This window comes from Echinops telfairi, unplaced genomic scaffold (genome assembly GCF_000313985.2).
Source record: "Echinops telfairi isolate 266 unplaced genomic scaffold, ASM31398v2 ScPeMD7_7417;HRSCAF=8455, whole genome shotgun sequence".
Classification (NCBI taxonomy): domain Eukaryota; kingdom Metazoa; phylum Chordata; class Mammalia; order Afrosoricida; family Tenrecidae; genus Echinops; species Echinops telfairi.
Window position 1 is genome coordinate 3808184 of NW_022111317.1, and position 12936 is coordinate 3821119.

The 12936-nt window shown below is 58.9% G+C and overlaps 1 protein-coding gene across 1 annotated transcript; it reads right to left on the reverse strand.

Annotated features, from left to right (window-relative positions):
• Positions 1 to 4374: 4374 nt before the first annotated feature.
• Positions 4375 to 12892, reverse strand: RHOD (ras homolog family member D). Its single transcript, XM_004713574.2, has 5 exons — positions 12761 to 12892; positions 8907 to 8994; positions 8144 to 8253; positions 5481 to 5615; positions 4375 to 4998 (listed from the first exon to the last, which is right to left on the reverse strand). Exons 1-5 carry the CDS (start codon positions 12890 to 12892, stop codon positions 4831 to 4833), a joined length of 633 nt encoding a protein of 210 aa, XP_004713631.1. The 3' UTR covers positions 4375 to 4830.
• Positions 12893 to 12936: the final 44 nt, after the last annotated feature.

Below are 12936 nucleotides of genomic sequence, written 5' to 3' on the forward strand. Positions count from 1 at the left end.
GCCGATGGAGACGGGTCCGGCTGGGTGGGGCCGCGAAGGGCTGAGATACTCCCCCTGCCCCACTCCGAGTCCGCGCACCCCCTCCCCGGGGTTCCCACGCGGGGGGCGGGCCCACATTCCTGTCCCGCCCTCCACGGACGCTGGGCGTGCGGTAGCTTGTGGCTTGTGTCCGGATGCCTGCGGCTGCCCGCCGGCTCTCCCTGGCCCTCCTCCGCCCTCCCCGAAACCTGGTCCCGCAGCTGGGAGGCCAGTTCCCGAGCCAAGCGTATGGACATCAATTAGGGTCGCTATGAGCTGGCACCCACGCAATGGCAGGGAGTTTTCGTTTTTAAAGCTAGTGGATAAGATTCCAACTCATGGCATCAAGTCGATTCTGATTCAGACCAACCACGGGGCTCCTGTCAGGTCCCATAGTAAACTGGAGTCAGCATGGACCCCATGGTAGTGAGTAGGATTTTGGGGGGACAGACAGAACTGCTCCTTTGTGCTTCCTAGGCTGTAAATCTTTTGGAAGCAGAGAACCTCATCTTTCTCCATAGGCACAGCTGGTGGGTTTGAACTGCCCACCTTGTGGTTAGAAGCCCAATGTTATGCAGCAGTGCCCCAGCGGTGGGGCACACAAACCCAGGCCATGCTTCCTAGAAGCTGGGCTTAGGGGGAGACAAACAAATGTCAGGGGAGGGGAATGTCCCAGATGTCCATGAGGATAGCAGAGAATGGTCCTTGGCGGGCAATCATGACCCGAGAGAGTCCCATGCTACTTCCTGACACCTTCTGCTCCCTGCAGGAGCCTGCTCTCTGCCACTCTCTGCCAGGCCAGGGCAGCTTCACCCGTTCTAGGTCCCAGAAGCACCCTCCAACCCCCTACACACACCTCTGGAGTCTCCAAGAATGGGCATTCTGACTCTCATCCACTTCAGAGTCCACCCCAGGGTGCTGCCCACAGAGACCCTGACTTGACTTTGATCTCTCTGGGGATGCTGAGGGCAGAGGGAGGTCACTGGGTCACTCTGTTCCTGGTTTGCTTCCTCTGGGACGGAACCTAAGGAGGGACTGAGGCGGGGCTCAGCCCGTCCTGGAAGAGTGACTGTCTGTGCGCTCCTTGGGGCTGGGCCTGGGGTCAGGAGTACTTGTAGAAGGCAGGAGTCCAGGGACATGGCCCAGGACACTGACTCAGCGGAGTCCAGAGCAGGAAGGCTGGGGCAGGGATCTAGGGGTGTAGGGAAGGGGGTTAAGGCAGGGGACTGAGTCTAGGAAGGGGTCAGGGTGGAGGATCTGGGGACAGGGTCCCCGTCTGGTTTCTGGAATCAAATGATCCTGGGCTGGAACCTGGAATCTGTCATTTCTTATCTGAAGACATGCAGCCTGTTCCAAAGCTTGCGATACCCCTCTGCCCACTCCTCTGTGAAGTGGGTGCAGCCAAAGGATCAGCCTGTCAGGCTGAGACCATTACATGAGCTGCCACATGCCCGAACCCAGAGGTGGTACCTGGGAGAACCAGATATAAGTAACCGTTGAATCGTGGAGCAATTGGGTGGGGGCGGGGCGAGAGCCCAAAGATGCCTTTAAGCAGGAGCAACTTCCTGACCAGAGACCCCAGGGCTGCCCCTGCTGGGATGTGGTCTGAGCACCCTCCCAGCTGGCCAGGACCTCCTTGGCTGTCTATGGCCCACTGCCCTGGCTGCCCCTCTGACCTCAGTAACTGCCCAAGGGCTGCTTCTGAGCCAAACCCCAGGAGTTCCCTGTGTGCCCAGAACATCAAACTCAAGTCTACGTTTCTAGAGTGTAACTTCTACTGACTCAGAGCCCTTCACCAGCCCCGGTGCACACCTGGAGTATCGAATTCTTCCTTGAACCAGACTGGGCCGTATTTTTTCAGGCGGATACACTTGTGATCTAATGGGAGGCTCATCAGAAATGGCTCAGGTGGGGGCCACTTGGGCCAGATAAGGGACCACTTAGGCCGGATGAAGGACCATCTCAGGCACACGAGGGATGCCTTAGGCCAGGAGAAGGATCACCTTAGGCAGGTGGTGAGGGAGCATCAGGGATAGGTAAGACACCACTTACACCAGGTAAGAGCCCATCGAGGGCAGGTGGTCTCAGGACTTTGGTTCGAGGGCCGAGCACAGGGAGAGAACAGTGTGGCATGGCACCTGTGGGGAGCCCCCACTTGGACCACAGGAGGGGGGCACTGTGTTCCCTCAAACACACTGGGTGTCCGGAATGTTCTTTCCCAGTCTCCCTTTCCTGACTTTCCAAGTCTGGCTCAAAGCCCACCTTTCTCTAATGTCCCACGATTAGAGTGCGTGCTACCGCTGGTTAAGCTGGCTTCTCTGCTTTGAGTCAGGGTCCTTGTCCCCTGCATCTCCTTGTCTCCAGCCCCTGGCCTGGCATGTCATAGCATTTGGGTTCAGGAGTTGGTGGCAGATATGAGTTCAAATCTTGGCCTTAACACTTTCCGTTGCTGATCTCAGGCCAGTTACTCTTGACTGGCTCCTAGGGGTAATGTGCCCTCCGTACGGGGGTGTGGTGAGGGCGCTCACAGTGCTGGTCAGGGTGTGTGGGAAGTGAGGGGCTGGGGGGTGGTGCAGAGCCCGGTGGTTACTGAGTCCTGTGTGTGATGATGGTGACTTGCTGGGGCTGGGTCACTGCTTCCGTACCTCTTTCCTTTGGCAGACGGGTGCTGAGGGAGCTTCCCAGTGTGTCCACAGGAGCAAGGAGTGTGTGCTACACAGGGAACCTGCAGTCTGGGCCCTACCAGCCCAAAGCAGAGTCATTGGTGACACATGGGAGGGGCCCTAACCAGCCAGTGTGTGTGTGTGTGTGTGTGTGTGTGTGTGTGTGTGTGTGTGAGAGAGGGTTGGTGTGGGGGGGGGGGAGGGTTTGGTGAGGAAGTTACAGCCAAGAGAAGCCACTTCCAGAGAGCTGGAAGCTGCAAGAGGTGAGAGCTGAGCCCCACCATGGTCACCCCGAGGCCTGTGGCAGGCTGTGTGGGGTTGTGCAAAGCAGGTGGGACAGGAAGCTGCAGACCCCGGGGTGAGAGCGAGTGGGTGCTGATGATGGTGCCGGGGTGGCAGTCAGTCTGCTCAGCGGGAGGAATCAGTTCTGCCCTGCTGCCTGCTCTCTTAGTGGTGTTAGGGGGCATAAGTAGGAGGCGATTAAGGTGAAAATTAAGTCCTGATACTAGAAGCCCTGGTGGTGTAGTCACTACAAGTTGGGCTGCGATGTGCATGGTTGGCAGTTCAAAACCACCAGCGGCTCTGAGGGAGAAAGACTAGGTTTTCTACTCCCGACAACAGTGACAGCCTCAGAACACCCCACCCCCACCCCCACCCCCGAGACTCGCTCTGAGTCATCCCTGACAGGGTGGCAGTGAGTCTGGGGTTTACCTGGGAGATATTGGGTGTCCTGTTACAGACCACCGCAGGAAAGCAGGCCAGTCACACCAGTGTTTCTGGTTTTGCAGTCCACCCCCAAACCTAAACCCACTGAGTCGATCCCCGACTCAGGGAACCCACAGGACGGACAGGGACTGCTCTATAGAGTTAGAAACTGTAAACCCGTAGGACAGACAGCCCAGCTTTCTCTCACCTTTCTCCTGAGGAGTGGCTGGTGGGCTTGAACCTGCAGCCCAACACTTCATCCACAACACCACCACAGTTCCTGTTTGGTTTCCTGGCAGCCGAACGGGGTATGTGTTGGGCTGCTAACCCCGAGGTCAACAGGTTGAAACCACCAGCCGCTCCCCTGGAGAAAAACGAGAGGCTTTCTATTTTTGTAAAGAGTAAGTCTCGAGAAGAAAAAAAAAAAGAGTAAGTCTCAGAAACCCACAGAGGCCAGTTCTACCCTGTCCTGTAGGGTCTCTCTGATTCAGAATGGAGTTTTTGAGTTGGCGGCACGTACACGTGACGTTTACACTATATCCTACCCTACTAAGTGTGCAGCAGCAGGGGGACACAGTTAGGAAGGCTGCGGCACAGAGACACAGAGGGAGCTGGTGTACAAACGGCGCACGTGGACTCGCTGGCCGAGAGGTGGCCACAAGCCTTCTTCCATGGGTCAAAGAACGCACTGCACTCTCTTTGGAGGGCAACAAAGGGGCTCTGCCCGTAGGTCCGCCAGGACATGAAAGCCGTGCTCGTGAGCGTTCCTAACTCTTGGTGTGGTTGCTGGTCAGCACGACCCTCTCGCCCCATGATGCAGTCTGTGCCCAGTCCCCCTCCACAGACGAGAACGCCGAGGCTCAGACTGTCCCAGAACGGTGCCCCACGACCTGGCAGGGAAGCACCTGTATTTGGATCGTGGCAGCCCTCCAGAGCCTACAAGGGGCAGGCGCTCATCCTCTTTGGAACAAAAAGGCCTGGGGCGGCCTGACACGTGATGTCATTTTAGTTGGACAGTACTAATGGGGTCGGGACAAGGGAAGAGAGGATTTGAGCAAAGGATGGTCCAAAGACTCTGAATCCAAGGAGTCCCCAGGAACAGCCACCAGGTGGCGCCAGGCTGCACATTCCGGGATGGCTGGCTCAGGGCCAGGCCATGGACGCCGGTTATAAGTCTCGGAGGCTTGGTGGGTCTGAGGGTGCTGGATGCCCTTTGCTCAAGCCTCAGAAGGCTTGCTGCAGTCCAGGGCTCCAGGCAGGCATCGTGGTGCCCATCCACCCGAGGTGTCATAAGTAGGGCAGTCACTGACCACTACCTACTAGGTGTAAAAGTAGGACAGTCAGCGACCACCAGCCACTGTTGAGAGTAGGTGTGGTCCGCTCAGCCACGGAGGCAGTCAGTGCCCAGCGCCCTCCCTCTTGCCCAGGGCGGGGCGGGGACAGGTCAGGTCAGCACGCAGGGGCTCTGCCTTATCCGCCGCCAGAAGTTTTGTGTTCGGCTGCTGAGGGCCACGGCTGCGGCTTCCTCGAAGACGCTGCGGATGTTCTCCTGGAGCCGGGCAGAGCACTCGAGGTAGGTCACCGCGCCCACAGACCGTGCCATCTCCTGGCCCTACAGGGACAGCGGGTGGAGCTGCCATGAGGCTGGGCTGCTGGGTAGATCTCTCATTTAGCCTCCCTCGTCCCTGAGCCAGGGCTCTCCGGGGCAAAATAGCAGGGTCGGAGTTTGCTAAGTGCTTGTCCCTGCCCCCTGGCTCTACCAAGCTCACCTAGCAGCCTCCAACCTGGTTCTTTCCTCAGCCCTGGGCTGCATCTCTGTGCCTCTTAAGCCACCAACAAACCGAACTATTTCTTGGGCCAACCCAACACCCCACCCCACCCCAGGAGCGATGGGTGACCCCTCCGGGCCTCAGGCTCCTCACCTATGCAGTTTCCTTCTTCCTTTTACAGGAATAACCTTTAAGCACATTCCAGTGGATAGCCTGAGCTGCCCCCATCCCACGCCCTGTGCCCGCTGGCCACCTGGGGCCTCAGAGGGAGGCTCTCCTGGCTGTGCCCCCACACCCGGTCCCACGGCCCTGCCCGCATTCCTACCCTGTGGTAGGTCACCGGCTCCAGTCTTTTCTTTCGCAGCTTATTCACCATCGTCTTGTCCTTGCGCAGGTCTGTCTTACAGCCCACAACAACAATGGGTATCTCCTTGCAGAAGTGACTCACCTCTGGGTACCACTGTGGGGTGGGAGGGCGGGGCCTGTCAGGAGTGGTCCTGAAGGCCTCTCCCACTTTCAGGCCTGACCTCAGCGATGCCCTCAACTTGGAGGAGGCAGGCTCGGGTGGAGGGCTTCCAGGATATGCTCATCCGTCCCCCAACCCCCGGGGAACCAGGGCCGTGGCTTGAATGCAGAACTGAACATGGCCTTGTAATGGGTCTTAGTCACACAGTGTGCGCAGCATGGTCAGGTCAGGGATCTCACCTCTGAAACCAGGTAAAAGATGTCCCAGAACAAGCGACCTTTAACAAATAACCCCCTGTCCACTCAAGCAGCTCCAAAATGAGGGTGGGGGCAGTGAGTGGCAGTTTTGGCGGCTGGTGAGGTGGGTGGGCTGCTCTGTCATGTCAGCTGCTCTGTGGGGTGTGGGGTCAGCCAGGCCAGATTGGAGAAGTGGGCGGGGTGGAGTGGGGTGGGGTGCCTCTCCAGGAGCAAAGGCCTTCTGGGCTCCTTTGTTCAGATAAAGCAGCTTCCAGAACATTCCAAGCCTGACAACCTCCACCCCACCCTTTCAGCCCTGTGGAACCTGTGCTCACCCTCAGGGTTTTGCTGCAGCCCCCAGAGCCCAGGCCTCGGCTGGCCTCCATGGTCCCTCCACACACACCTCACTTTTAAAGTATTTTTTACAAATCAGGTGACAGTTGAATGGCAAACCCGTTTCCCAGCGGGCCACCCATGCACACTTTGGACATGTTGTCAGGAGAGACCGGTCCCTGGAGAAGGACATCAGGCTGGGTCAAGTGGGGGGACAGTGAAAAAGAGGAAGGCCCTCAATTAGGTAGACAGAAACAGTGGCTGCCACCATGGGCTCAGGCATAGGAGCGATTGTGCATGGGGTCGCCATGGGTCAGAGCCAACCGGATGGCCCCTCCCAACAACGACATGCATATACATCTCATTTCACGACATTCGTTCATCGCCACCCTCACAGGGACCACTGCGCCACCCACTTTTTACTTGTGTTCCCTAACCCTTCCTGCCCTGCCTTCTGAACTTTATCGGACTTTGTCTTGGGACAGCCGCCGTTCTTTGGAGTGCGCCGGCTTGATGACGCTAAGGAGTGTGTGCCTCCCCGGGGTGACTCCACCTAGAGACCTGTCTGTGGTCGGGTGGGTTCAGGTCCAGGCCTGAAGGGTGACCAAGGGCCACAGGTCGGGCTCCCGCCAGTCTCTAGCGGATCAGTTAGACTGCTCTGTTCTTTCATGATTTTAAGTCCCGTTCCACGTTTCCCTCCCACTCGATCCAGGACCTTTGAGTGGGTCCTTTTTCAGAGTCCTCAGCAGTGGGAGCTAGGGCCCCTTGATGGTGCTCACTTGAAGCACAGTCCAGCAGTCACTGGCCACATGGATGGGGCTTGCTTGGTCTTGGCGGGTACTATAGTACACCTGGGCATGGTGGCAGGTCAGAGCCCAGATGCCCACAAACCACCTTGCCACCATAACTGCCCTTGGAAAGGTTTCCCCAGACACCCCCACCTTGCTAAGTCCAACAGTCAATTCCCTGGGCTTCCCCCTGGGACCCCACTGCCCTGTGGGCCTCTAGGCCCTCTTCCTCCTTCTCATGTTCCCCTCATCTTCCTCAGGCTCTGCCCCCGTGTGTCCTGCCTTCTTGACATACAGGTACAGAAGTATCCACTTCTAACCTCCAGCTGACACCTGCACCTAGTGCCCGGCCCGCCTGCCTGCTCTCCTCCCCGGGAGAGGAAGTGCCTCCTCCTTACCCTGGTCACCCTCCCACCATGTCCAGTCCTTCAGCAAGTCTTGGCGCTCTGCCTTCAGACCAGATTGAGAATCCAGCTGCCCCTCATTCCTGCTGCTAGCACCCCGGTCCCAGCAGCCACCATCTCTCCTGGTCCCCAGAACAGAGCCCTGCACGTGGTAAAACCCGAAAAGAAAAACCCAAACTCGTCACGATTGAGTGGATTCTGACTCCTGGCCACTTCATGTGCTACAGAGCTGGACCACCCCAAGAGGGTCTTACGCTGGTAACGCACTGGTTAAGCGCTACCAGGCTCTGAACTGAGAGGTTGGTGGTTTGAATCCACCTAGCGGCTTTGCAGGAGGACAGGCGTGGTGGCGCTCTGCTCCCAGGAGGGCCGAGGGGGGCAGTCCTGTGCTATCCGACAGGGTCACTTAGAGTTGTAGCTGACTGGACAATACAGCAGCAGCAGCACTTTCTCCAGACTTTTCTTCCGCAGAGCCCTTAGGTCAGCCACCAACTGCAAACCACTCTCGGCATCACGCTCCCTGCCACCGGAATGAGCTCTCCCTAAACACGGCCGTCAGATGAGATCTTGCTGTCCAGGGCGGGACAGCTAGGGACAGACAAGGGTTTCTGGACCAGCTGACAACTCAGCAAAGAGCCAGCGTGTTCGGAACTCGACAATGGGGGCAGATCTCTGGGCCTCTATGTCATGCCAGGCCCAGTTCTGGCATCAGCCGGCCCGGAGTCAGGGAGGGGCTGTGGGACCCGGCCATCAGGACCTACCCGCTCTGAGACGTTATGGAAGCTGTGAGGGTTGGTGACGTCGAAGCAGAGTAGTAGGACGTTGGCCTCGGAGTAGAACAGGGGCCGCATGCGGTCATAGTCATCTTGCCCTGGGCAGAGGGGAGGTGGTCACTCCCTCTTGCCCACTGCCAGCAGTGCCCCATCCTCAGGAGGTGTCATCAGCAGATGGTGGGCTAGGTTGGAGGGCATGGGTTGGTCCCACCTGAAGGAGGCTACGTGGGGTGAAAGCCGCTCTGGGAAGACCAGCCTGGGTGAGACCACGTGCTGAGAGCAGCCTGTTCTCGAAGGAGTACGGCCAGGCCTGGAGGACTGAAGGCTGGTCACCCAGGAACCAGCTCTGCCAGAGGCTTGGGGAATGAAGAGGGAGAGGTGGGCAGAGACCCTGGCACAGGTATATGAGCCCACCAAAGGCCAGGGAGCAGGTGGGAGTCCCCATGCTTAGCTTTGACCTTCTGGTATAGACTTGACTCTGAACTCTCGTCCGGGCAAGGTCAGGAGGGAAGAGTAAGGTCAAAGCCAAGGTCAGATGTGTCTTCCATAAGCTACTGGGGTAGAGTGCTAGGGGATGGGAGCAGGGACAGACAGTCTACCCCTTGAGAGCAAAGTGCCCCAGAACATGGGGGCTACCTTAGCCAGGTTCCCTGGGGACTCTCCACCCTGGCTGACACCTGACCCTGTGAGGCTGGTTAGCCTCCTGGGGGCCCTCGCTCCCCCTCCCCTCCCCCAGGCCCGGCACACTCACCTGCTGTGTCCCAGAGATTGAGGCACACGGGCTTGCCTCTCACCTGCAGCGTGACACAGTACCGCTCAAACACTGTGGGAGTGTAGTCCTGGGAAGAGATGATGATTGAGGGACCATTGCTGAGATAGGCAGGGTCCTGGGATACTGAGGCCAGTGTCCTAGGAGCGCCCCCAGCATCGTGCCCACTTTCGTGGCAGTAGAGAACAGAAGTTGTTTCTGGAAGGCTCCAAGCTGTCCCTCGAGGACAGGGTAGAACCACCCCGGTGGATTTGAGCCACAGCCCCCAAGCTCTGCGTCCAGAGAAAGCGTGCCTCCTGAGTCCTCACTGCCCTCATCTGCAAAATGGGATGACAAAGACCCACAGAGTGTGGGGGAAAGGGTCCGATGAGACACCCAGTAGCACCCTTAACATGGTGCTGAGCGCAACACAAGCCCTTGGGCCATGCTGTCACTTTGGTCTTTGTGTGCTGGCGTCCGAGCCTTCACCCCTGCTCTTCCTGCCTGCGGGGAAGGCATTCACCCACATGCCTGTGGTTGTTCCTTTAGTCACTCACAACCATTCGCACCTCCTTAAGGCCCTGCCTGGACACCCACCCTGCGGGGAGAGCTGGGTCCTGTCAAGACCCCGTCGGCCAAGAGTCGCCTCCCTTTCATATCTTTCCCAACCCCCTTCCTGTCCCCCCTGTCCCCCCTCTGGCAAGGGCCCCATCTAGATGAAGATGTGGGCACAATGAATGGCTCTAACACTAAGAACCCACTGTCCTGGAGCGGATACTGACTCATAGGGACCCTATGGGGCAGGGTAGAACCCTCGCTGTCGGTTTCTGTGGGACTACAGCTCTTTACAGGAGTAGAAAGCCTCATCCTGTTCCCTCGGGGAGACTGGTGGTTTCAAACGGCTGATGTTGCACTTAGAAGCCCACCATGTAACCACAACAGTACCAGGGGTCCAGAGGCCTTCAAAATGCCCTGCCATGTGTGCCCTTGGCCCTGAGGGGTCAACAGGCTTGGGGGGACCCTGCCCCTCCTGCCTATGCCAGGTGGAGCCCCCACTCAGGAGGTTTTCAAGCTGTGTGCCTGGAGCTGGGTCCTGGTCAGCTATGGATCCTTGAATATGGGTATGGCTGGGGTGGGGTGGGGACAAAGCATAGTGGTGGGGTGGGGAGGTGAAGGGGGTAGAGCCACTCTGTCCCTCTACCAGCAGGCCCAAGCAAGAACCTCCTTCATCAACTCATATCCCCTTGCCTGCTCCCGGGCCCCTCTGCTCAGACCCTCTGTCTGGTAGGGGACCATGGGACATGGTGGCTGGGAGAGCTGACTTTGAAATGGGAAGTGTCTAATTGTATGACTCAGGCCAATCACCCTGACTCTCTGGGCCACAGCTCTCTCACTGACTAAGGGGATGATGTTCAGGGAGCCTCTCAGTGGGGTGGAGGGCCCAGAACCTCCTGAGCAGGTGGCCAGGGCGGGGTCAGCACCCAGCAAGGCCACTCCTTTCCCCATTCGCTGACCTCTGCTTCAGCAGGGGCTTGGCGGCCCTGAGCTCCTGCTGTGTCAGGACACAGACACCACCCCTGCCCCTCTGAGGACCATCATTGACCTTTGCAGTCCCGGGTTCTACCTGACTCACGGCAGCCCCTGTGTTACAGTGTAAAACTGCCCCTCGGGGCCTCCTGGCTGTAATCTTTAGGCAAGAAGATGGCCACATCCTTCTTCCTGCCGAGTGGGTTCAAGGCTGCACATCTTCATGGATACTGACTGCCTCATCTTTCTCCTCTGGAGCAGCGGGTAGATTTGAACTGCTGAACTTTCTGTTTGTAGCCAAGCTCTGTAACCATTGCGCCACCCGGGCAAGTCTATAGGTGACAGTCAGCACAGCCCCCATTGTCCTGATGGGAATACTGAGGCCCAGAGGTGGGAAGTGCCCTGTTCAAGGACACTGGCTAGTGACTGAGCCTCTCTGGCTCCAGACAGCAGGCTCGGTCCCTGGTTTCCTGCTTCCATGAGGTCACCAACTCCACCATCTTCTTTGTCCCTGGTGCCCAGCACGGAGCAGAAAAGCTTGGGGTCCTCCTCTAGCCTGTGGCCCCCTCTCCCTAGCCTCATGCTAGGACATCATTTAGAGACTACAACAGGGTTATACCTCCTGTTGTGTTCTTTGAACTCCTAGGTGGGTCAGCTTCTGCCCAAGGGACCAATAAGCACCTACTCTTATCAGCAGAGCTGTCCTGAGCCAGAAGGCAGGATGGCCTATGCTGAGCAGGACAGAGGTGACTGAGCCTCAGGTTGGCCCTTGTGACTCTCAGAGATGGAGCATCACTCACGGGGGACACGTGTGTCAGGGACTTCCCTGGGAGTCTGGGTGCAGGCTAGCAGGGCTGAGCAGGCAGGGAGGTGGTGGAGCGGGGCGGGGGGCAGGGGGTTTGGACCCTGTGGGGAGAACTGCCCCCCACATTACAGCCAGGGAAGGAACCATCCCACCTGCTTTCTGCACTGAAAATGCAGCTGGAGGAGGTTTGGAGAGTGGTGGGGTGGAGGTGGAGGTGGGGGTGGGGGCTGGGTCCATAGGCAAAGAGCACTGGAGCTTTGGACAGTGTCTTAGTGGGGCCGGGGACACTTAGACCCTCTACTAGCACCAGATGGTGTCCCCCGACTCTGTGGCCTCAGTTTCCCCACCTTTGTGGCTCTCCGACCCTGTGTGTTTAGCAGAAGAGGCCTGGCTAGTGTCTGGAGTCAGAGGGGCCCCAGGGAACGCCTACTTCCAGGCAGGGGCGGAGTCCCACAAGGCCAGGGCCCCCTCTTCTCCCCCACTCCCTTGGCCAGGCCCCCTGGTGAGTGCCAGACCCTTATTCTCATCTAAATCTCTCAGATTGGACTGGGCCTCCCAGCAAGGCCATCTCTGTTGGGGAGGAGGTTGGGAAGGAGGCGGGTCCCTGTAGCCCTGGGGCAGCCAGGCCAGAGCCCTCCCGGCCCAGGGCCTGTCCTGGCCCCAGAGAGGAGCCATAATAACTTGCTTCCCACATGGGCAGCATCTGGGGTCCTGGAAACCCTGTCTCCCCGACAACTTAAAAAATGTGTGGCTGGCCAGAAAGGATATGAGTCAGCCCCATAAACCACAAAGCGGGAGTCAGGCTGGACGTGGCCACAACGCACTACAGAAAGGGCCCCACGGCAGGCAGCCCACCGCTCTTGTCCCCCCAGCTCGGACGCCACAGAGCCCCACACCACCAGGGGTTCAGCAGGGTGCTGGGGAAGCAGAGGGTGGAAGCAGAGACTTGGAAGCAAACCCTGAGAGACTGATCTGAACGGGGGTTACTGGGTGGACCTGGGTCACAGCGGTGTCTGTCCAGTCCACAACTCCGTGTGGCAGTTGTGAGGGAGCCAGGCCCTGAGAGCCACACAGTCAGCTAAAGGGAAATTACCTTGCTGACCCAGCACCCTAAATCCCTCAGGGACAGTCCACAGGGTGCGGGGGAGGGGGTTGGGCCAGAGAGCTAGGTGGGAATGACACCTCCCAGTCTTCAGGGAGTCGCTGCTGTGCGCAGAGGTGAACAGAGAAGTGACCGGCAGGCTGAGGAGGAGGCACAGAGGGGCCAGGAGACTTGCTCAGGGGGACAGAGCTGTAAGTGGCTAGATCGCAGGCCTGGCTCCTCCCCCGCCCACCACCCCGCCCCCCCCCAAGCCACGGTGCTGCCAAGCCCAGTACCCGGGGTGCCTGACCCCTCCACCCCACCCCGCGTGTCGTGGGGGCCGCTCGCCCACTTTACAGATAATGCCCCTCAAGCTGGATGGCAAAAGCCCAGTCCTCTGGAGTCCAGCACCCCCCTCCCCCCACGGGCCGCCCGGGCACTCACCTCGGGGAAGTTCCCTTGGGTGAAGACCATCAGCAAAGACGTCTTCCCGCAGCCGCCGTCGCCCACCAAGACCACCTTGGCGGACCGCAAGCCTGGCGGGTCCTGGTCGTCCGCGGGCCGGGCCGCGTCCATGCCTGGCCGCGAGGGTCCGGGCGCGGGGACCGGCGGTGGCGGCG